A 25362-nucleotide genomic window follows, 5' to 3' on the forward strand; every position below is an offset into this window, starting at 1 on the left:
CTGATAACTACTTCCTAGGTTTTCAGTCATGTCATACTGTGGCCTATAGAGTAATAAATGCCTTTCATGTAACGTAGAGTAGGATGCACAGGGTTATTTAAAATACAGTACTTAAACAGGGAGGGGGGGGGTAAAATAGGTTTAAATAATGTATTTATCTTGATATACTTCATACCAAAAGTATGTTATTTTCTATTTACTTAATTTTTTATTGTTTCTGGTAAATTTTGTAATGCGTTTTATATTTGGTTTAATTCCTGTAATACAATCTCATCTTCTCATATAAAGCTTCTGGCTTGAGTTAACATGTTCTAATATTTTTCATGGGTCCATTCAACACAAGACACTTCTGTTCATACACCCTATGGTGACTGTAGTGTGCAGTATTTATTTTATTACTTGCCTTCCTCGAAGGGAAGTCACATAGTTCATGTTGTGTGATCAACGGAATCTATTTGAAGTGTATGTTTAAACTTTTTGTAGCAACTTCTTTAAGTGGTATATGGTTCAAGTGTTTTTTATTTTTTTTCACAAAAACATGCAGAATCAGGGCTTTTAAGTATTGGGGGAAATATATTAACATAGTAACGCTGGAAATATCGCACTAAGCTCCTCGGTTGCTAATGTAACGTGTCTTTCTTGTCTGCTCTCCGCTATTTATTGTCCTCAATATGGAACAGTTATGTGTTCAATTGTATCAAGCTCCCAAACTTTTTTTTGCAGAGCATGTAGTCATAAAGGAACGTCATCTTCTGATGACGTTAGATGCCATTTCAGCGTGTGTTCAAAGAACAGATTGATAGTAACGTTCAAAGGTTTCTGCTATTGCAAAATAATGATTTATATTAACCACACACAACAAATAAATCTTATATTAGGAATATTTTAAAACGTGGACTCGTCAGAATGCATTGGAGAAAAATGTTTGGTGGGGTTATATGATCCAGTCATATAAAATGGGTCTGATATAATAGATTCAATACTATTTATACTATTATATAATTTCAAATAGAATAAAAATGTGCGGGATGTGCAGGCCAGTTTTTATTGAAATGAAGGTGTATAATAAGAGCAAAATGTTCATTTCTCATCAATTTCTCTTCATTGTCCTGACAGTGACTGTTATCTCAGTGATAAGCTTAAATCCACACATTACTTTAGCAATTTCATTTTGCTGTCTTTGTGTTTTCATAGGCTTGGTGAAAAAAACTGTAAATAAAAAAAAAGTATCAAAGCAATAAGAAAAAGTTCTGCTCAAGGATATAAGACATAGGTTATTCAATTTTCTTACTAACTTGGAGGCGAAAAGGTCTTTCTTAATTTACAGGCACTAACCTGCTATTTGGTCATCATTCAGTCCTTAGTCAGCATTGCATTATTTGTCACTTTTTGCTTATTGTGTTTGACTTGTATCCTACTTTATAGATGTTCATTGTTTAATTGCTGCTGTTTCTGTTTGGCAAGCGGTAGAACAGATGCATTGAAGGCCGACACTTTATACAACTTGTTGCTGTACCTGCTCAACACTCAGTGTCTAAAGAATATCATTACAGAGTATCTTTTTAGATATACAGTATTCTACTACAAAAAAAGTGTAGCGACTGTCTATTTACATTGTGAGCTAAAGCACCTTTACATTTTTCTGATAACATTTCATACTCCAGATACCCACCTATGGAATACTATACCACATACTATCAGGCTCTCTTTTTTTCCCTTATACACACTAGATTGTAAGCTCTTTTGAGCAGGAATTTCTATACCCTTTGTTTTCATATCTGAATTTATTTTGTTTATCTTACAGTATATGTCCCTGTTTTATGTATGCTGTGTCTTCTTCATCGTCTGTGGTTGCAGAGAACTGTGATATCTTACAAATCAATATCAATAATAATAGGCATGAAGCAATGTAATATTACTAGCCACATGAGAAATGCAATTCCGCTTTATACTTGCATACCAGTTCTACATATACTACCTTTATATGGGCATTTTCAATTAGTAGTGAGCTTAGCTAGCTCTGTAGTGTGAAATCCCGTATTACAATAACGCGCATATTAGGTGATATTTTCATGAGGCATGCTCCCATTTCCCTTGCAATTCAGTTACAAATGGCATTGCGCCCATGTTGCGCATTACCTCTGCAGTATGTGGCCTGTAGTGAAATGTAGAAGGCTGCTCGTGGACATAAGCAAAGTATTACAGGCAGTTACATGGTGTCAAATGGATTATTTATCCAGCAGGGTCCACAGGTTATCCACAGGATAACAATGGGATATGATGGAGCGACAGCGGATTTGCAGCAATCAGTCAAAGCTTTCCGGCCTCCCAGCATGCAATGGGCCCAGTCCAAATATCCCCACCCCCTGGCTCCGGCAAATCAGTTTTTTGTTTGGGGCGATTATTTATGCATCTTTTATAAGTGATGGAAAAATGATAGCCAGCAAGTGTATTTCAGCAAGTAATTACATTTACCATAATTAATTTGAATCAGTCCTGGACCACCAACTCAGGGTGCCACGGAACCCCATTTGGGAACCACTGGCCTAAAGTGTTTTGAGGTACATTAAAATTTCTGTATAGTAATTTATAAGTGTGTATACACAAATCTTTAAAAGTTGGAAAAAACACTTGCAACTCCCATATGCAAGTTCAAAAACCCCTTTCCCATCAATACTACACCCAGCATACAGGGTGGCCATAATTAAACTCCCCCTATTCAGAGCCATCCTGTAACTTGACCTAACAATCAAAATATCATAAGGAGACTAACTGAAGCATGGAAAGGAAGATTCAGTAAAAAAAAAGTGTGCACAAAAAGTTGCTGATATTGGGAATATGGTGACGTAATATGTGAAAACAGTGTGAAAACGAACAGACAACAGTTAATGAATGACTACCTATTATTATTGTAACACAAATGATAATACAGCAATAAAACATCTGTCTGCCCATATTCACATTGTTTTCACATTGTACAGTACCATATTCCCCCTATTGGCAACTTTTTGCACAATTTTTTTTTTGCGGAATCCTGTTTCCCATGTCCCATATACTAATTAGTTCTTTCTATCAATTTTGTTGACATTCTGATAAATCTACAGATGGCTCTGAATAGGGGATTCTTAATTATTGCTTCCCTATATATGTGGATTTTACCCACGTTATGGATTTTTCAACCAACTTGGGGCTAATGGAATCTGCCTCATAGAGTGTAAAAAAGTACAATTCACCACATGTAATACTGGTGAGACATGACTCGCTCCACCACCCAATTTCATACACGGCTACTGCACAATAATATAGTTTTTTCTTGAAACTCATACTATTTATTGGGACAAGAGTCTGAGCTTCTGCAGTTTTCCTTCAGTCGTGTCCTACAAAATGAGCTCTTCTGTTCATTGTCCACTTTGAGCTGTTGTAGCAATTTTGTGGTTGTCAAAGAGCCTGTAAAACTTCTAGAAGTGAGTGACTACTTTATCTTGCTTAGTGGTCAGAAGCGGTGATTATTATTTATTTGAGACGGACAGTGAAGAGGAAGAAGACGATGACAATAAAGATGACGATGAGCCAAGAAAAAAATCTGCATTTCAGGTAGGTTTTCATTGGATGACAAGATTAGTTGTGCACGGTGGGAGAAGCTTGTGTAGGTATACAGTTTTTTACTATGCCTCAGACCATTAGGCTGGTTACCTACTGGTGTTAGAAAAATGCCGGTGACACCACATGTGCAATATCATCACCTCTTACATACAGCGTTAACAATTACTTGCTCTTGCAGTTGGTGAGGTAGTGCAAAAAGATACTACCGCTCCGCCACCTCTCCTGACTGCAAGGGCATGTGGGTATATGGCTATTGGAACCCGTTAGTTACATCCCTATACCTATGTATCTGCTTTTACTAGCATTAATACATTGTTAGTAAAACCATACTGGGTTTTTTTAACGCCAGTGAGTAAGGGGCCTTATGTCGTATACTGTACTGTTCTTATATGTTTAATACTGTAATGAACACTTTAGTTCATACAATTTCAATGCTGCTTGCCCATAGCATTGACAAAACACTTTATAATGGGAAAGGTGTTTTTGGTATCAGTCTATCTTCACTTTTAACATGAAAAAATAAAGTTTTACAGTGAGCTTTATTTTTCTATAACGCAAAAAAGAGAAAAGTGAAGAAGCATAACTTGGCATTGCTTACAGTTGCTTGAAATGTCATTTGTATAAAAAAAGCATTGTTTTTTTTCAGCGTCTTCATCACATTTATGGTAACATTTTTTTTAGTAATAAAGTATTGTAGCATATACAGTTATACTGTTGTGTAGACCAGTATCCCATTCATCAGTGAACAAATAATAAAATATATGTTTTTCAATAAAATAAGCATCTTTAAGAGAATTAATTGATTACACAGCTTTTTGTCATTGTGTCAATGTTTATAGAATTTAACTACTAATCCTTATGCTTTTCATCCATCACTCTAATGCATGCTGATAAAGGAAATATAACACAGATGACCTATGTGCACTAAGTGTGATCATAAAGACACTAGTGCATAGCAAATACTGTATTAGCAAGTAATAATGTCTGCCCACTAAGGATAGGTTGACTTGTATGTCCTGTTATAGTGCTTTTCTGTGTGTTTAAGCTATGGTCATTGTCATCAATGTTCACTTTTTCCTACTAATCCCTATTGCTTTGTCCTTCTTTTAGAGAGCTATTGGAAAGTTTGCTTCAGCAATTTTAGCCTTGCCAAAGTCTGTCATTAAACTGCCTAAAACAATTCTTCAATATTTAATCAGAGCTGCAAAGGTATTCATCAGGAATTTCACTAGTGTGTCTAAACTGTGCTGGTAGGCAGTAGTGTGTTAGCCAACTGTACCCTCTCGAAAATGCCTCCTTTGCATTTCCTCCTTCATCAGTGTGTGGGCATGAGAGAAAAGCAATAATCCAAATACTGGTCATGTGTAACAACCCTACAAAATTATTACACAAATTGGCAGATTGTCATTTTAATCAAGTATATGCCTTACACATAATGCCAACCGTTCAGCATGGAAATGCAAATGTAGGCATTGTTATCTTTCCATGACATTGTCTTTACTGTTATTGAAAGGTAAAATCCAAGTGCATGTACCAACAGGGGTGGAAGGCAGTGCAGTTTTTGGTTTTTCTTTTTTTTCTCAGGAAGCTGGTAAGACAATTATTTGTTAATAGCAAAATGTTATACGCTGTATTAAAGCAATTTTAGTACTGGTTCCACTAAAAAGGTTGCAGAATTTTAAGTTGCATTATACTACATAAAATACATCTCTCTGGCGCGCTGTAGAGTGTTACCAAGCACTAAGGAAAGCTTGGTGATTGATTTTTACACTTGATGTTGTCTGCACGTAAATGTCCATATGTCCAAATGTATACCACTACCTTTTGGGCTTTGGTTATTTACATGGTGCAGTGGATTCAGAAATGCTGTAATCCACCGTAACCAATCATATGCTAGATTATATTGTTTAAATTGTACTAGACAATTTCTAGTTGGGTGGCTAAGAATGACATGAAATGACACTAATTTATCCCATAATCTCCTGCGTACTGGGATTTTTTATCGTCCATAGGCAGGAAGAATACACTTAATCGCTGGAACAGCTATTCTAATATAGAGTTGTCCTGGTGATGAGTAGACTTGTGGGTTTATGACCCGGGAGTCCTGTTACACATGTGCATATGCACAAGCCATGGGGAACAGAGAGGTAGCCTTCAGATCCTTTAGATCCTTCTCCTGTGAATTTTTGAAATAAAAGCCCACAGGTTTCTATAGGCACAACAGATGATGTTTCCTATTGGCCACAAGCTCTGGAAAGTGATGCATTCCAGAGCTTCATATGTACGGTTAAAATAGCAGCCCCATAAACTTGCATCACTTGCAGAGCCCCATAAACTTGCATCACTTGCATCACTTTCCGGAGCTTGTGGCCAATAGGCAACATCATCTGTTGTGCCTATAGAAACCTGTGGCCTTTTTATTTAAAAAATTCACAGGAGAAGGATCTAAAGGATCTGAAGGTTTAAGGGGACTACTGTGCCATGGGACTGAAGCAGATATCTCCAATATCTGCTGCTGTCCATGTGCTTACATATGGGGAATTGCAATTTGGAGATTTTACTACAAAATAGTTAGCCATTACTGGAAAATAACTGATAGTATAGTAGTAAGTCAAGAAAACACCTTTTTAACTTCAAAAAAGCGCTCCCAGCATTAGTGCAGCTCCGGCGGCCCCTTATCGTGGATTATGCTTCAGGTGCCTGAGGCACTTGTAGCATAATGCCCGACAAGAGCCGGCATCGAGGGAAAAGGACGCCGGCACTACTAATAGGATACCGCCCAAAGAAAGTAAACTTGCTCCTTGCTCCTGTAATACTGTTCCACCCTCCCCATTGTAAGAAATCGCTTTTAATTAACTTTTATTAATAAAAAAATAAATAAAAAATGTATGTTTTTATTATAGTAACAGGTAACCACCATATACTAATCAGGAATTTATCAATCCCTCCCATACTGTGGGGTGTATACAGTGCTGTACATTCAGCATTGCGCTGAGCTCTATATACGCTGATAAATCTGCAGGGTCTCAAGCTCTAAATATTATACAAAACCCAGCCATGAGAACATTGCAGTTAGGACAGTCAGATAAATGGGGTTGTAGGATAAAAGAATATATTTGGGATGCCTTTAAGGGAGGGATACAGAGGTAGATACAGGGAAAGCATCAGGTGAATGTGCACGATGTTTCCCCTCTGCGTCTATGTCCATGGCACACTGCGCATGCATGGGAGATGCAGATCTAAATAGCATGGAGATAGCCATTTCTGGGCAGTAACCGGGGATATGGCTAGCAGTCAGGTGCATGTAACAGATGTGTCAGTGACTGCATCTGGAGACGCAGTTGCACTCACACCGGTGACCATTGTCACTTGGACATTCTTTGCCTGCCATAGGCAGGTGCAGTGTGTGGTGGTGTACTGATAGTGCATCTTTGTACGCACACCTGTGGATTGATGCTGCAGCCAGTGGGTTTCCTAATAGGACGCCCATTGGCCATGGCTTTAGCATAAACATGCGGTCGCAGCTACAATAAAATTGCAGCCGCTACTGCAACTTTGTCTACCTCTGAATTACTCCTTAAGTTTGAGTCTGAAGTTACTTTTAATTGCCCTACTGTCAGCCTTTCATCTCCTCTAAAACATTAATGTTAGTAATCTACAGTATTGTGCAGAGTTGCACTGAGCAGCAGATTATCACTGTTTAACTCTTTCCTTCCAAAGTGGCTCAGCTTGTCAGGAATATTGTTGATACATCTTTAAATTTACCCAGTCACCTCCCCTTTTTGTTCATTTAAATGTGCTCATCTGTCACTTTGTTTTTTGTACAGCATGAGATGCAAGTAATGCACTTAGCTGCCTGTTGAATAATACATTCAGAATTTACTAGCTATAGGGGCATACGGCAACTGTAATAGACTTTATCCATTTTGCCTGTGACAACACCTTGTAAAAATTAAATATTTGTTATATGAAAACATGACTAAATAAGATAGTAAAAATAAATGAAAATAACCAGAAAGTCTAGATGAGCTGAATATGTTACCGCAAACACTCAATGGGTAGAAACGAACATTCAAATATACTGTTCATTTAATGTGGGTTGAACTCCCTATACCTGTGCATAGATGCTGGCTCAAACTGTTTTGCCAAATCAGTTTAACATATTAACTCTGTAAACTCCAGCTTCCCTGAGACCCAGGTGTGTTCATATCATGAAATGCATGTGTAGCTTGTACTTATGCATGGTCAGCTCCAGTCTATAGTCTGCTTTTTTGTTGTACCTTGCATGCTTCAAAATGTGCAATGCCATTTAGCGTGATTTTCATTTGTAGGAACAAATGATAATCTGTAATCTAATGTATATTATTGATTGTTGTAGTTTCATATTAGAGCTAAACAGTAAAAATAGAATTTAAAGGGACATAATTAGACAACTGTTCTAATTTCTGTTTAAACACATCATTAATGAGGCCATTTTTGTTCTTTATTTCCTGAGTATAAAATGTGGGGTTATTTAATGAACTATTTGTCAATATTGCCAATTTAATGACAATTTTATTAAAGGCAAAACATGATGTGTCTTGCCTTTAAAAATGTGTCAATTGCAAAACAAGATTTGGCCATACGCATTTCTGTTGGTGAACCCCATTTTCTTGTCACCGCTATAGATAGCAGTGTTACTTCTTATTATTGGAAAACGTCTTTAGTAGATTTCTCAGCAAAACCAGATTTTGGAATTTCCTTGTTTGGAAAAATTATGTTTGAATTCAAATAGTTGAAATCACAAATGCAGATTTATATAATTCTTCAAACCTGACTGGGTCGGATCATGTAAGGCCCGGAGTGAGTGGCGCAAGCAAGACCTGAGGCACCTGAGACTGCACTCAGCAATACCAAAAGCCCAGTGAGACATTTTATATTTGTACCATTGATTACATTGAACGAGACTGTATCAGAATATATATATATATATATATATTGATAGATAGCTAGATAGATAGATAGAAAAAAATCTATAGAATGTCCCTTTAAATCCTAAAATATTGTAATTGTAATTGTTCTGTTTATATCTACTGAATAAAAGTTTGATGATAAATGAATTGTAAAATGTCTACTTTGCCACAAACCAGAGAAGAAGAAAAATACAAATATTAAATGAAATCAATTAAAAATTGTTATTAAGATAGATATTAAAGATTATTTTGTGGACAGTTTTGCTATTGTAGACTACAATGTAGTAGAAGAAACAATTCCTTGGCACATAACTTCTTTTTTTTTTTTTTTTGCTCAGCTGTTGTCGGATTTTCTATACATATTTCTGTGTGTAGCTGTTTCCAATCACCACTTCCATAGTGTACAGTTATACTGTACATTTCTGTGTGCTGTATAAACATCTCGCAAGGGCAATTAATTTTTGTGCCTCTTTCAAGTACGGGTTAAGAATAAGGGAATCAAGTTAATTGAGAGAAAGAACTTAAATGACTTTTCCTATTTATAGTACCACGGCAGTATGTTCTGTTCTACAGCATATTCTACATGTGAGAATAGGATGATTAGAAATGGTGATCCTTTCCAGTTTTCCAATACATTTTGGTCTAAGAAACATAAAAAAATAATGTGTAATGCATAAATACTGCTAAAAACACCCCAAACATAATACACAAATACAGCTAGAAAATAAAGTTCCCTACATAAATACTCATTTAAATTTTGAGTAATGTAACATCATATAAAATACATAAATACTAATGGGCATGTTTATTAAAGTAGTCCTCCCAAAAACTGCTGTTTTCAGGGAAAAGGTAAGCATTCCCAGCACATACGTAGGGTGAACCTTAACCGATATCTCAGATATCTGCTCTGGTTCCCTAATTCCCATTCGCAGTAGCAGCCCCTACAGGCTTCTGTGGTGGCTGCTATATTGTGAGATTTACCAAGCCATGCACTGCAATGTCTTCTCACACATGAATGGTCTGATGACAGCACTTGCGCAATAGCAAGCTAACATCTGTACCAGCAAGTAAAGTGATCACAATAGCAATCACGTTACTTTTACACACCACAGGGACAGACTCCTATTTCAGTGGCTCTTGTTAAATGCTGGTGATAATTCATTTCTTATTGCTGCGATAAGCAACGATAAGAAATTATAATTATCGGAACCAAGTCAAAAGAGTGCTTTGTATCCATAGTATAATGACAAATGTGCTTACACAATCTTATCAACCAATCTATAAGTCAGCAACACTTTTGTAACAGAAAAGGTAGAAAATCTAGTATTTTATGTTATGTGTAGACTGCAAGCATATGCATCAAATACTTTTGGTGCATTTTAAAAATGAGAGCAAAGACAATTTTGTAAAAAGATAATTAATGGGAAAGTAAACTAATGATGTACTAGTTAAAAGATCAGGCATGTGGGAAATTCCTTCTGAGTTGGGAATTTTATTTGGAATACAGAAACTCCTAGCTACCTGCATCAACAAGGGTATGGCATAAAGCGTCCATGATTAGCAACCATTGATGGTTAGCCACTGATGGTCATGAGTTTTGCCAAAAATGATAGATATCTGATGTTTTATACACCAGTGATAGCAGAAGTCTGATGGTGGTGCAGCATTGTTTCTTTTTTTCCCATTGCACAGTGCTTAGCCCCCCATGATGTGCCCTACTTTGCCACACACCCCTTAGACAGCTTAATTCACGTGTCCCCTGGTAGTGATACCCATTGATGGTTCAAACCATGGTTTACCAACAATGTTTCCTGTCATTGATATAAAATATAGAAGACACCATCAATGGGGAACCATTGATGGAGGAACATTTGATGGCCGTATCTACATCAACATTGTAACAATAATATTTTTCCAGGGTAAATAGTGCAATAGGCATAATTATTTATCCACAATTGCTTAGCTGTATGTTTCAGTCTGAATGAAAATACAGTATGTCACCAGCTGATAGATCTAGACTCTGCGTGATTACCAGAACTGGTGTACACTGCATGCAAATATCTATACTGACAAATTCAACCCTCAGGGATCAATTTTAATGACACAATCAATATAATGTCCTTGCATGGAATGATGCAAAGAAGTGCAGATATGTGAGTCATGTTTAAATGATTAAAGAGATGTTACATTTTATGTGTGTGAGGTCAGGAAATTATTTATGTTCAGCAATAATTTAATCAGAGCGATTTACATTCTTCTAGTAGGTGAAGTGTATTATCCATTTTGTTTATTTAGTCATTCAAAACATGTTGCTTAAGCTGTATATGTTTTAGTTTTACAATTGGAAGGTGAAAGTGCTACAGTACAAGTCTAGGATTGAAGCTTTAACATAAAAGTGCTGGAACAGTACATATTTCAGTGGTACTAAAATAAAAATTAAAGATAGAATTCAGAAGGGAACACATTAAAATAGAATTCAATATTTACCTAGATTAGGTCAACTTCTGTCTACCTTTTTATCTGGCTATCTATTTCTGTATCCACACATTAATTATTCTCCAACATGAAGCCTTCCTTCTGGTACACTATGCTTTGATTTGAATGTCTCAAATAAGCTACTAATGCAGTTACCTGCCATAAATTAATTAATGTTAAAATAACTTTTTTGAATTAATGAATTAATCCAACACAGGTCACTGCAATAGTAAATTAAGGGGGTCATTCAGGAGTGGCTTATTTTGTATCAGAAGGGAGCAATCTGTTTTTCATATTTAATTGAAGTAACTGTGTTTTGTTTAGTTTATTTACCAAGCCTGGATAACTGATCCAAAAACTGCCCTGAGACAAAGACATAAGGAGAGCAAAGAGGAAAAGCAAAGGCGGAAGGGAACAGCAGAAGGTACTTATCACCAGACCATTACACAAAATGTGATGCTGCATATAGCTGGATAAAAAGTGTATCTCTAGGTCATTATCCAGAATGTTAGTGCATGCAATAATTTTACCAAAATTAGTTTTTTGTGAGTTGCAAACTATAGTGGGGATCAGTTATGAGAACAGTTATAAATGAAAAATGTGATGGTAGCCATACCCACTCATCATATATTTGATTCCATTCTCTAATTAGAATAAATTGTACATTTCACTTTCTACATTGTAAAACGATTGTTTGCTATAGACAACAACACATTGTTTTCTGCTCCACGAGTGCCCATAATGTTCCTCAGATCAGAATTAGGGGAAAACACTCCATATTTCATATAATCAATCCTGCTGACTCTATCTTGTCCTCTGTGAATCTACCAAGATTGTGGACTACTCTAGACCCATATAGAGTATACTTGCACCTCTATCGCACAGATGAAGCACCTTCCACTAATGCAGGTTATCATCACAACCAGCTTTAAACAGCCATAGTCCACCTTATCACTTCTTTATGTTATTTTCAGCAATAACTTGATCAAAACAACTGTAACTGATTCGCTTCTATAGAAAAAAAATAGAAATACAAAATAGTAAATATGTTATAAAAGACGTATTCATTTTTTCAGGTCACATAATTGTAGAATGTGAAGATAAAGAAGAAGAACAAAGCAAAAAGAAGTCCGATGGTCCGGGTATGTTAGCCATAACCATAACATTTTTGTTAGTATTATTGTTCTAGTTTGTGTGCGGCAATCATTTTATTGATTTGTAATTTCTTTCTACGGCATCTAAATTTGCAATGATAATTTGTCCTTAATAAAAATTTCAATCATTTTCAGGGGCTAGTACAAGGTGATGGCATATAGAAATGCTTTGCACTTTTGCACATTTGTAACATTGATGGTGCCTTTACTATGGAGTGCGCACAGAGAAATAAATTGCTGACTTGGCTGACAGTGACCTAGCATATTGCTCCAGTGTAATGCCTGGGATGGCTTCCTTCTTTCAGCTTCTCCTTCTCAAAAATGTTCAGGAAGTAATGGGGCAGTGACATAAGAAGGCAGGCAGCAGGGAGTGAAGTATTCATTGATAAAAAAAGAACAGCTATACCAAAGATACAACAACACATAAATATCCCTTGAATTAACTAAAAAAAAAAAAGAAGATAGATAATATTATGTCTTATTCTTAGTGCATGTCCCAGTATTGTGAAAACATGTCATCACATAAAAGATGTATGGCTTAGTCATAGTCCATGTTATCATTTTAAACAGAACCTAAATCAGTCAGCCTTCAGGCAAGGATGTAATTACAGAATGCTTCCAGCATTGCTAGGACTTTAGAATATATAGAGCACCTAGGGTTATAGACCTCTAAGCTAGTTACTAAATCATAAATTGTGAGTTTTTGTTTTCTACCTGTTCATTAATCTTGAACAAAACTTGCAGTTCATATCTATATATAGTTATGCTTAAGGACTCATATTTTACAAATAGACATCTGTGCATTTTAATGTTAGAAGCTTGGCAGCTATCCTAGTACAGAGCCAAGAATTTAACTATCCTTGCCAAGACTTTGGTTAGTACAAAGGTCAATACCCTAAAACTTATAGGAAAAATACTTAAAGTCAGTGTATTTTTCAATACCTCAAAAGCCACATGTTGCAAAGAAGCAGCAAGTAACTAAATAAACAATCACACATAAAGGCAGCTTAAAGGATTTCAGTAAGAGTCAGTTCACAACAACATCAACGAGAATGAAGTGTTAAAAGTCCTTATATGTAAGCTTCTTTTAGTCTTTAGTTAATTCATTTGTACTATTAATATACTGTAACAGAAATATAGCATAAATTCCCTTCCAAAGAGTAAGTAGCTTCCAGCACTTTCAGATCATTGGCCTACATTTATGAGAACTGTCTCCTTTAAAGAACTGCACAAACAGAAGTCTGCCAAAAAGTTTTATTTTTAAGTTGCTCTGTTTATGTCTAAAAACCCATTGCATAGTGTACCTAATGCTCTGCTCATTTCTAAAGACCCATTGTACACTTGATGTTCTGCTCATGTCTAAAAACCTATCATGGTTATGACTCCCTTGTACTCCCCAGCTGGTTAATCTCTCAGCTCTATGGGTGGATTTAGAGGTCAGGCTGCTCCTAGCACAATATTATTAGCTACCCCCCACCCCGGACTTCTGGCGAGACTCCTCCCCCTCCAGTTATGGTATCTTTTTCCTGGCCTTTTGCGGGCTTCTGTCGTGGGCTAAGAACCTCCTCTTCCAGATTTCTGGATTGCATATGCAAATGCTCCCAAGAGTCTCCCATATAAAAATCTAATCTTCCAGGCTCCTGGATTGCACATGCACTCTCTCCTGAGACTCCCCCTAATGCACCTTGGGGGATGCAGTCTTTGTTCTGTATCCAGATAGCTGCTGCTCAATTAGGGCACTGGAAAGATCTGATGCTTGGGGACTGCTGTGTCACAACCAGCCAGTGAAACCCCTAGGTACTATATGTGCATAGTGGGAAATCCAGCACTGAAGAGATGGAAATGAAGATCATTCAGGGCAATATGGGTGCATTGTTGCACAGAGCTAAATCCATAATATAAGCCATCAAACTCATAGTACAATGCCAATGAGTTTGATATCAACACTAACAATGACCAAAATAATGCTCCAGTAGCTGCTGTGACCAGTGGGTATGTCCAGGTTTACTGATGGCAGGAGTAGGGTGTAATGAAAATATGTTTGCCAGAATGCAGTTCTTCCATAGGGTTTGTGTACAAAATGCTGTGACTGTTAAAAGTGATAGAAACATGCAGTTGAAACATTCCCAACCTAAAATTGTTTCTCACCTATTGCAGCAATAAGGATTCTTATTCCACTTGATTATATCGCTTGAATGTGTCTGTGATCACTTTACTTCTGTCTACGGACCGCCTTGCGACTTCTGCATATGTGCGGCTTTACAGCTCCGACTACATAATGGAGCAAAAGCTGTAAATCACTTTGGGATCTCCTGCAGCCCACTAGAGAGGGATCACAAGATCCCTTTGTGGCAGGGCAGCCCCATAGCAGGTAACAGGCTAATGCCAGCTGAAGATGACGTAAGTCTACACAGGCAAGATCCACAAAGCTTTGCTTTAAGGATCTTGTTAAATACCATTCCCATAGAAACAATGGAGATGGCTGCTGTGGGAGTTGGGGGATTTAAAGCAGGAGATACTGTATCTCTGATATCTCCTGTTTTGCTCTGCGGTACATTTAAGGGATACTTACTGTAGTTCTGCATTTACATAACTAAGCAGTTTCCACATATTTTAAGGGCAAACATTATTCATAATTATGCCCCATATTGCCTATTAGGACTAATCTTTTTTCTGCTTCTTTATGCCTTGCAGATAATATTATCAAAAGGATATTTAACATTTTGAAGTTTACATGGGTCCTTTTCCTTGCCACACTTGATAGCTTTACATCCTGGCTTAACTCAATTTCTCGAGAATACATTGATATCTCCACAGTACTAAGGATAGAACGTTGTATGCTCACAAGAGAAATTAAAAAGGTAAGATTTGCAAATATGTTTCTACAATTTTGACTGTAGAACACAATAACAAAATTATATTTTTTTTTATAAATTAAAACTTTATTGCAGCAGTGAAAAAATGTATAAAAACAGTCTTTTCACATAATTGCCCAGGCTGCAAAAAATACCTAATTAGTTAGACCTCGACAAATCATGTCAATTTAGAGCTACCAATTTTAATATTATTTCACATGAATGATATAGAAACAGATCTCTTTGTACGAATCAGAGTCAAATTAGTTTGTATGTTTTTTTAAGATTTCAAAGCTTTAATATTCAGCACTTATATAAAAATAACATTTTGCACATTAGTTTAGTTATTTTTAGTTAGGACAGAACTAATTGCAATAACTGTTGATTTGCTAATTATGTATTTCTTTTTGTAGGCTGAAAACATTTGATCATTGACTCCAATAGGAGATGTATATTTATATAATTTTTTTCAAATAGAGAATATTCTATTTTTTTAGTATTATTTACTCTCTAAAATAAATAACTGAATGGCTTAAACATTTTAGGGTATTGTTCCAACCCGGGAGAGCATTCACATGTTTTATCAAAACCACATAATGATGACCCTTTCTAGAGAGTCAGGACTTGATAGAATCGATAACCAACCTGGTTCAAGTTCTGGTCATTCAAACCATGGAAACATCGCAAGTAAAAGGATGGACAGTGCAGACTCCGCTGCTTCTCATGACAGCATGTCCAGGTATAGTGATCTTCATGAAAAGAATAATGTATAAAACAAATAATGAAAATAATATTTATACAGACAATAATGAACAATGTAAAAGTGAACTGCTTGAACACAAGAACAGCATTGCCCAAGATTCCATTATTTTATAAGTTTAAACAGAAAAATTTGCACAATGTGTGCATGATGTCACATATCCTATGGCTTTTATACATTAATGCCAATGCAAACAAATAGGAATACAGTCACATACAGTATATCCTATACAAAAACAATTGTTGCCAATCCTTGACAACACCATTACAAACTTACTGTATGTGTGTCTGGCAAAATGAAAGCATGAGGAAATTGTTCATATTTTAATCAGTGGTGGATTTTCCACTAGACACATGAGGCAGTAGAGTACTGAAAGTAATGTAGCATACTGAGCACTGGAGTGTACAGGAAGAGAGTGGTAGGAGTACTAAAATGCTGGAGTGAACAGGGATGAGGGGCAAGGTTGAAGGTTGGGGTGGGATGGAGTCAAAACAGCAATTTCCACTCAACTGCCAGGCCTTTTAACACAAAAAGCTTCTCAAAATCATGGCCTCAATAATAGAAAGAACATTTCTGATACTGTATGTACCTACTGATACTCATGCTGTTTGGAAAGCAACTGTTTGCTGCCCTTTTCATATACAGTTTATTCATGCTAATAATATCACAAACAGTGGCAATAGCAATATACAGAGTAACCTAGTGCAGGAATACACAGAACAACACACACAATAACTCACATGGTTAGGGCTAGTGATGTGCACCGGAAATTTTTCGGGTTTTGTGTTTTGGTTTTGGATTCGGTTCCGCGGCCGTGTTTTGGATGCGTTTTGGCAAAACCTTCCTGAATTTTTTTTGTCGGATTCGGGTGTGTTTTGGATTCGGGTGTTTTTTTACAAAAATCCTCAAAAACAGCTTAAATCATAGAATTTGGGGGTCATTTTGATCCCATAGTATTATTAACCTCAATAACCATAATTTCCACTCATTTTCAGTCTATTCTGAACACCTCACACCTCATAATATTATTTTTAGTCCTAAAATTTGCGACGAGGTCGCTGGATGGCTAAGCTAAGCGACACAAGTGGCCGACACAAACACCTGGCCCATCTAGGAGTGGCATTGCAGTGTCAGACAGGATGGCACTTCAAAAAAATTGTCCCCAAACAGCACATGATGCAAAGAAAAAAAGAGGCGCACCAAGGTCGCTGTGTGACTAAGCTAAGCGACACAAGTGGCCGACACAAACACCTGGCCCATCTAGGAGTGGCACTGCAGTGTCAGACAGGATGGCACTTCAAAAAAATAGTCCCCAAACAGCACATGATGCAAAGAAAAAAAGAGGCGCACCAAGGTCGCTGTGTGACTAAGCTAAGCGACACAAGTGGCCGACACAAACACCAGGCTCATCTAGGAGTGGCACTGCAGTGTCAGACAGGATGGCACTTCAAAAAAATTGTCCCCAAACAGCACATGATGCAAAGAAAAAAAAGAGGTGCACCAAGGTCGCTGTGTGACTAAACTAAGCGACACAAGTGGCTGACACAAACACCTGGCCCATCTAGGAGTGGCACTGCAGTGTCAGACAGGATGGCACTTCAAAAAAATTGTCCCCAAACAGCACATGATGCAAAGAAAAAAAGAGGCGCACCAAGGTCGCTGTGTGACAAAGCTAAGCAACACAAGTGGCCAACACAAACACCTGGCACATCTAGGAGTGGCACTGCAGTGTCAGGCAGGATGGCACTTCAAAAAAATTGTCCCCAAACAGCACATGATGCAAAGAAAAAAAGAGGCGCACCAAGGTCGCTGTGTGACTAAGCTAAGCGACACAAGTCACCGACACAAACACCTGGCCCATCTAGGAGTGGCACTGCAGTGTCAGACAGGATGGCACTTCAAAAAAATTGTCCCCAAACAGCACATGATACAAAGAAAAAAAGAGGTGCACCAAGGTCGCTGTGTGACTAAGCTAAGCGACCCAAGTGGCCGACACAAACACCTGGCCCATCTAGGAGTGGCACTGCAGTTTTCTAGCGAGAGGATGAGTGCTTCCATCCTCATGTGAATCTGAACCACTAGCCATGAACATAGGCCAGGGCCTCAGCCGTTCCTTGCCACTCCGTGCCGTAAATGGCATATTGGCAAGTTTACGCTTCTCATCAGATGCTTTCAATTTTGATTTTTGGGTCATTTTACTGAACTTTTGTATTTTACATGCTCTCTACTATGACATTGGGCATCGGCCTTGGCAGACGACGTTGATGACATTTCATCGTCTCGGCCATGACTAGTGGCAGCAGCTTCAGCACGAGGTGGAAGTGGATCTTGATCTTTCCCTATTTTAACCTCCACATTTTTGTTCTCCATTTTTTAATATGTGGAATTATATGCCAGTATCAATAGCAATGGCCTACTACTATATATACTGCGCACAACTGAAATGCACCACAGGTATGGATGGATAGTATACTTGACGACACAGAGGTAGTTAGAGCAGTGGCCTTCCGTACCGTACTGCTATATATACTGGTGGTCACTGTCAGCAAAACTCTGCACTGTACTCCTCCTATATAATATACTGGTGGTCCCCAGTCCCCACAATAAAGCAGTGTGAGCACAGATGTATGCAGCACACTGAGCACAGATATGGAGTGTTTTTCAGGCAGACAACGTATACTGGTGGTCACTGTCAGCAAAACGCTGCACTGTACTCCTCCTATATAATACAGCTGCTCCCCAGTCCCCACAATTAAGCAGTGTGAGCACAGATATATGCAGCACACTGAGCACAGATATGGAATGTTTTTCAGGCAGACAACGTATACTGGTGGTCACTGTCAGCAAAACTCTGCACTGTACTCCTCCTATATAATACAGCTGCTCCCCAGTCCCCACAGTTAAGCAGTGTGAGCACAGATATATGCAGCACACTGAGCACAGATATGGAGTGTTTTTCAGGCAGACAACGTATACTGGTGGTCACTGTCAGCAAAACTCTGCACTGTACTCCTCCTATATAATACAGCTGCTCCCCAGTCCCCACAGTTAAGCAGTGTGAGCACAGATATATGCAGCACACTGAGCACAGATATGGAGTGTTTTTCAGGCAGACAACGTATACTGGTGGTCACTGTCAGCAAAACTCTGCACTGTACTCCTCCTATATAATACAGCTGCTCCCCAGTCGCCACAATTAAGCAATAAGCACAAATATTATTAATAAACGGAGAGGACGCCAGCCACGTCCTCTCCCTAACATTTCCAATGCACGAGTGAAAATGGCGGCGACGCGCGGCTGCTTATATAGAATCCGATTCTCGCGAGAATCCGACAGCGGGATGATGACGTTCGGGCGCGCTCGGGTTAACTGAGCCATACGGGAGAATCCGAGCATGCCTCGGACCCGTGTAAAATGGGTGAAGTTCGGGGGGGTTCGGTTTCCGAGGAACCGAACCCGCTCATCACTAGTTAGGGCATTAATGTTGGGAACAGAGATGAAATATAATAAAAATAATAATACTCAGGGCTAATAATGTGCCTGGGGCAGATTGACACATAAATCTATCTCTGATTGTGATCAAAACATTTAAACTTCAACTAAGTCATAGGTTCCTTATCTTCTACATGTTTCTATGCTATTATATATGCTGAATGGCAGTGCCAATAGGTAGAAAGTAAGGTTAATATCAAGAAATAACAATAACATATATTTTTCCTTTCATAACATGGTGAACAAGGGTTTATGGTGTCTTTAGTTATTGCTTTTCTGATTATTATTTGAATAACATTTATCTCAAAATGTTGCTACATTTTTGAAAAACTATTTCAGCTAATATCCCTGTATACTAATGCCAAATTCCATTCACTGACCAACCAACCAGAAGTGAAATAATGCCCAAGGGACTCCAGCGTTAATAATGTAACAGCGTTTGGGTTTTAGTGTTTTGGCTGTGAATGGGTATGTGAACCTGTATGTAGGGAAGGGAGGAATCACACTGTATGTCTTAGTTTTCCATGTAGACTTGGATAAAAAAAAAAGAACAAGAATAATATTCTGTTTATTATTATTTGAATAAAGTGAAAAACAAGAGTTTAGGAACTCTTCAGTCTTTTTTTGAGAATAAAGTTAATTTCAGAAGTCTTTTATTTCTTAAAACTTTTTTTTACGCAGGACTCATATTAATTATAGTGGGAAAACTGGGCTGGGCATTCCAGGATTCTGTATCTTATCTTAAAGGATCTGCGTCACTTAGCCCAAAATACCAATGGGGGTAATTCCAAGTTGATCGCAGCAGGATTTTTGATAGCAATTGGGCAAAACCATGTGCACTGCAGGGGAGGCAGATATAACATGTGCAGAGAGAGTTAGATTTGGGTGTGGTGTGTTCAATCTGCAATCTAATTTGCAGTGTAAAAATAAAGCAGCCAGTATTTATCCTGCACAGAAATAAAATAACCCACCCAAATCTAACTCTTTCTGCACATGTTATATCTGCCTCCCTTGCAGGGCACATGGTTTTGCCCAATTGCTATGAAAAATCCTGCTGCGATCAACTTGGAATTACCCCCAATGTTCAGTACTTTGTATATGTGCCAGACACGTACTGTGCACGTGCTATATGTGTTCTGCGTTGTTGGATGCACTATGGCTTCCAATGTCACTAGAGTGACAGTCTGCAGCCGTTTATGGAGGGGAAGGTGATAGCCTCCATTTCTCAAAAAGGGATTTGTGGGAGTGATGAGGCCATGGTTTCCATCAGAAGACAAAGATTTCTTGTTCCCTTTGTAGAAACTGCGGCAGCCCATTTGAATGACCCCATGGGTCATGCAACCAGCTGATGGTGTTGCAGATGATCCATGCTGTGTCCTAGGATGCAGCACGGATCACTAATGCAAGCAGGAGGCATCTACTTATACCAGAAGCCTCCTGCTGCATTACCATATCTGTTCAATGCTGCTGCCTCCTAAAACCACATCTGAATCAGGCCCTATGTGTTCAGGAGAGCATCAGTTACTTATAGCATGAGGCTGGTAATATCTCTGGTAGTGGGCACAAATAGAGGCATCAGCTCTGAACTTACCACCGCTTGGCTGGTTTTGGCTATGACAGTGGGACCTCAAATTTGTGGTCTTCCTTATATAGTGAAAACCAGCTCAGTCTCTCATGGAGAGGGTAAATGTTGCATTGTGTTTCCATTATTTATTGATTTCACTTTTAACAGTACTAGTGGCAACAGGACTGGCACTGATATCTAGCTAACAGAGGGTGGAGTAGGAAGCTGGTTCAATATTGTAGAAGGATCAGCTCCTATATGACAGAATGATGGAGCAGCAGTGATCCTGTGATATACTTTGACTGGTTACTGCTGCTGTGTAAGCAGTGCTTGCCTAATCTTAGCACATACAGTGCAGTATAACAATGTATAGTTTCCTAATATTAGTGATATAGCAAGTGACTTACGTTCCTTGTAAAATAAAGTTTATTGTTGAGTACATGGAAGTTTCTATTTATTCTTGTAAGAAAAGTAAATGTCAAACATTGCTGAGATGTTCTCATTATACTGTCATTAATTTGTTTGGATGGGAACCAGACAGTTACAACCTACTTTCAACCAAGTCCAAAACCTCCTGCTAACAGGCCAATTTAAATTGTCAGATATTTGACATGTCACCAGAACTTGAAGACTATGGGATCTATTTATAAAGCCAATGACCATACAGAAATAGCTGTTTTCCCTTGGTTTGATTCATAGATCCAAGGAATTTAACAAATGCATAGTTACGGATATTTCAAAGATATCTCCAGCATTAGGCAACCTAACACTGCAGATGGCACACCCATAATTTTCTATGGGGTGGTGTGGCCTGAACCAATTTTTTTTAAAGACATCTTCAAATGGTGTTTGTTGTTCTAGCCCTTTGGGGAGAACATTCTCCAGCCTCCTCTATCTCCTCTCTGCTTTCCCAGCCTACTCTATCACAAATGCGTGGCCCGATGGCATATACAGGATCAAAATCCAGCGCAGGCTCTTCATGGAGCCACTATTCTTGCCACAGTTGTTTGTTAGATTGCCTTGAAAAATCATCTGTTATCACTGTGAATAGCTGTCATACAGATGAAACTCATTAGAACAAAACTGCTCTGTTTCCTTAATACACCTCTATAAGGCTTTTTCAGATGAAATCATTATAATATCTGATTGGATGCAGGTCATATATGTCAACAATGTAAACTGTGAACATGTTTTCTGAGGGGAATATCCAGTTAGCTGTGGTAAATTACTGCGGCTAATTGGTACATCAAGGCTATCCAATTAGCCCTGATTTGGCGCTTTCCTCCCCCAAATGCCAGCAATTATCAAGGATCATGCTTTGCGTGTGTAAGTACTCCTTAGACCCGTAATAAGCGCCGTGAAAATACATAAGTCCGCAGCTTTTTGTGGGACCTATGTATTTTTGCACAAAAAGTAGGTGTTTTCGCGGGACATAATTGGATAAGGTGATAAAAAAAAAAACAGGAAAAACACCTGGCACTATTGAAGCGTAATTGGATGCCCCCAAAGTCTTCAAAAACTGCTATCCGATGTAGTGGTTTGTGCCGTATATGTGTACATTGTTTAAAAAAAATTGTCCATACAAATAATACCCTTCTTGTCAAAAATATAATTATTGCCATTTCAAGTATAATTTTTTAAGTACATCGCATACTTCATTAAGTAACTGAACATCAATCAATTGCGATTTTTTTTTAACAAGTTACTTTTGAACAACTATCCAACTATTTCTTCTTCAAAGAGAATAAAGCATGAAAAATAAAACATTTTGTGATAGTTTCCTCCCTGACCTACAGTATGTGATGTATAGTAACCTAAAAGCACTTAGAAGAATTAAGGAAGGTGTCAGATTGCTGATGCTAGGCAGTTCCCTGCACACTGCTCGCTCAATTAAGAAATGTCACTTCAATTATTTTATATGTATATATTGATGCTACGATAATTTTTAATACATTATGATCTGCGGTGTGCTAACTAGATACTTTTATTCCATTCAGAAACTAATCAGCAGTCGTTTTAAAATGAGGCCTTAATCTGCTGATCTCAGGGAGTTGCTAAGTGCTTTAGTGGAGCTAAATAGCACTGAAATCTATATCTGCAAATGCTTATACTGTATGTTGGCACACATCACAGGAACAATGGCCTTCTCAGCTGCAGGAGACTATTTCATTACAATGTACTGTAATTGTAAGTAATTTACGCAAAACAAGTACTGACTGAAGGACAGTATAGTGTGGAAGCAGTGTACCATGAAGCATACAGTACCAGCATACTGTAATCATTGATACAGTATGAGACACTTTTTTTCCAGTCAGATCATTTTTGGGCAACAAGTTCACATAGTGTTCAAGTGCCCATACTCTGCACGATTATCATTCCAGTATTCCACCTAAACAGCAAGTTGATCGTGCAGTATATGGAAAAAACAATAATTGGCTAAATTGGCTATTACCGGGATAATGCTAAGAAACTGTAAAAAAAAGTCCATTCCCATTGGTTGGGTAAGAACACAAGTAAGCTTCTACTAGTAGTTAATACAAAATGCTAAAAATAAAGATCTAAATAAATATATATACTGTACAGATAGATAGGCCACGGTGCCCTCTGCAAATGGAATGGTACAAAATAAAGAAGACAGAGGCACTCAGGGACTTCAAACGTAAAAATATGTATTTAGAAAAAGGTCACATATCAAACCAACGTTTCATGGCGCGTAGCCCCTTTATCAAGGTGGTTCACGTTGGTTTGATATGTGACACCCACAAATACATTTTTTTACATTTTTTTTTTGTTTATTTATTTATTTTGAACTGCTAGGAGCTGGAGCTTGCTTCTTGCAAGCTCATGCTATCCAGACCTTTGTTTAAATACAGGAATTATTACCTGCTGAGTGTTTGGGGAGAAATGATTTGAGACAAAATACTTTTTGAGACTGAATATCAAGTCTGATGCAAAGGCTGGTTTGTATATGGGGCATAATTCAGGATCAGTTAGTTTGCCAAATACAGTAAATGTTCAGTTGGCTAGTTGTATGAAAAATTATTCAGTGTACGGCCAGTTAAGGTGTTAACCAATAACAACTTGCAATTCATATTATTGACCACTAAGCCAGCATGGCAGAACCAGCCATTTGTATACTGTAGTTAAAGGGATACAGATTAAATATCAAGGCTGGAGCCCATCAAAATGTTGCAACTCTATATAATAACTACACTGAGAATATACAGGACAATGAAATTGCACTTGTTAACACAAAAAAATCTAATGAGAATCACAAAAAGAGAAGTGTTAGTTGAAGAAGCAGTTGCCCATATGCATTACCTCAAATCATGTGGGATCCCAGAATTGGGAAGGGCTACAAACTCCCCAACCTCCACTTGGATATTGTTATGCCCATGACTGATGCTTCAGTTCAAGGTGACACCTCCCAATTCCCCAGAAATTAGGACTGTCACACCAAAATCACAGTGTGTACATACAGTATGTACAGCGCCATAGCCAAACAAAAATTATTGCACACAGAAACTACTGTAGGCCTCAGTGTAGTTACTCAGATATGAAAACTAGAATCAGAAAGTAAAATGTACACAAATTCTATACAATGTTAGATATTAAAATGAGGCATAATGTAAGCAGTGCATTAATATGCAATACTACATTAATATTAATTTCATTTACATATATTTCACCATCTTCTGAAATAATACTACTGCTCTTCAAAATTTGTTAGATTTTAGACTCCAAATGAAAAAATAATGAGATGAGAGTTATAGTTGCCCACCCTGGGTTTCACATCAAGAAATAGGTCATTTATTTTCTACATTTTATGTTATATATATCTGAATAAACTAGAGCACTAGATGCAAAACATAAGTAAAAATAGTACACTAGAGCCAAAAATTAATTAAGATCAGTAAGTGCCCATTCTGTAGAGGCCAATGTTCATTAAAGCACGAGCAGATACTTGACTACAGACAATGGGGGGATTCCAAATAGCTGCAAAGAAATATCAAATTGACTTTTTTGTGATTTTTTTCCCATTGTTTCACCAATATTTTATATTATTAGGATCACCCCAAAAAAAAAATTTCACCCCAAAACACAGGTTCAGTCAAACCTGTGTATTTTTGCTGGCTGCAGCCCCATTTTCACATAGGCAGCTGAAACAAAATCCCAGATAAGTTGCGCCCCTTGACGGCTAATCAGGGCTAATTGGATAGGCCCCAGCGAGACAATTACCCGCTGCAATTTACTCAGGGCCGTCTTTTTGTATGGGCTCGATGGGCTCTTGCCCAAGGGCCCCAGGAGTAAAAGGCTGAGGGTCCCCTCTTTCCAGGGGTACCAGATTTTTGAAAATCGGCCCAGGGGAACCGTAGATATCCGACTTCACAGCAGTGGTCCCCATCCAAGCTTGTTAATTGTTCTTCCCAGCCAGATATATCGGGTTCTGTCTGACTTAGAGTTTTTCTGAGGGTACACTCCAAAAGCTGGGACTCTCTCCTTTCA

At 37.9% G+C, this 25362-nt stretch overlaps 1 protein-coding gene across 6 annotated transcripts in view; it reads left to right on the forward strand.

Moving 5' to 3' along the window:
• PIEZO2 (piezo type mechanosensitive ion channel component 2) overlaps positions 1 to 25362 on the forward strand; it is a 648659-nt gene that overhangs the window by 569678 nt on the left and 53619 nt on the right. For 4 of the 6 annotated variants that reach the window (XM_063923449.1, XM_063923453.1, XM_063923451.1 and 1 more), the window contains 6 exons: positions 3491 to 3594; positions 4714 to 4812; positions 11355 to 11454; positions 12107 to 12172; positions 14879 to 15045; positions 15585 to 15778. In XM_063923449.1, coding sequence (XP_063779519.1) covers positions 3491 to 3594; positions 4714 to 4812; positions 11355 to 11454; positions 12107 to 12172; positions 14879 to 15045; positions 15585 to 15778 — 730 coding nt within the window. The remainder of the gene's footprint in view (positions 1 to 3490; positions 3595 to 4713; positions 4813 to 11354; positions 11455 to 12106; positions 12173 to 14878; positions 15046 to 15584; positions 15779 to 25362) is intronic. The other 2 variants (XM_063923452.1, XM_063923454.1) reach the window with 1 other exon arrangement.

This window comes from Pseudophryne corroboree, chromosome 5 (genome assembly GCF_028390025.1).
Source record: "Pseudophryne corroboree isolate aPseCor3 chromosome 5, aPseCor3.hap2, whole genome shotgun sequence".
Taxonomy (NCBI): domain Eukaryota; kingdom Metazoa; phylum Chordata; class Amphibia; order Anura; family Myobatrachidae; genus Pseudophryne; species Pseudophryne corroboree.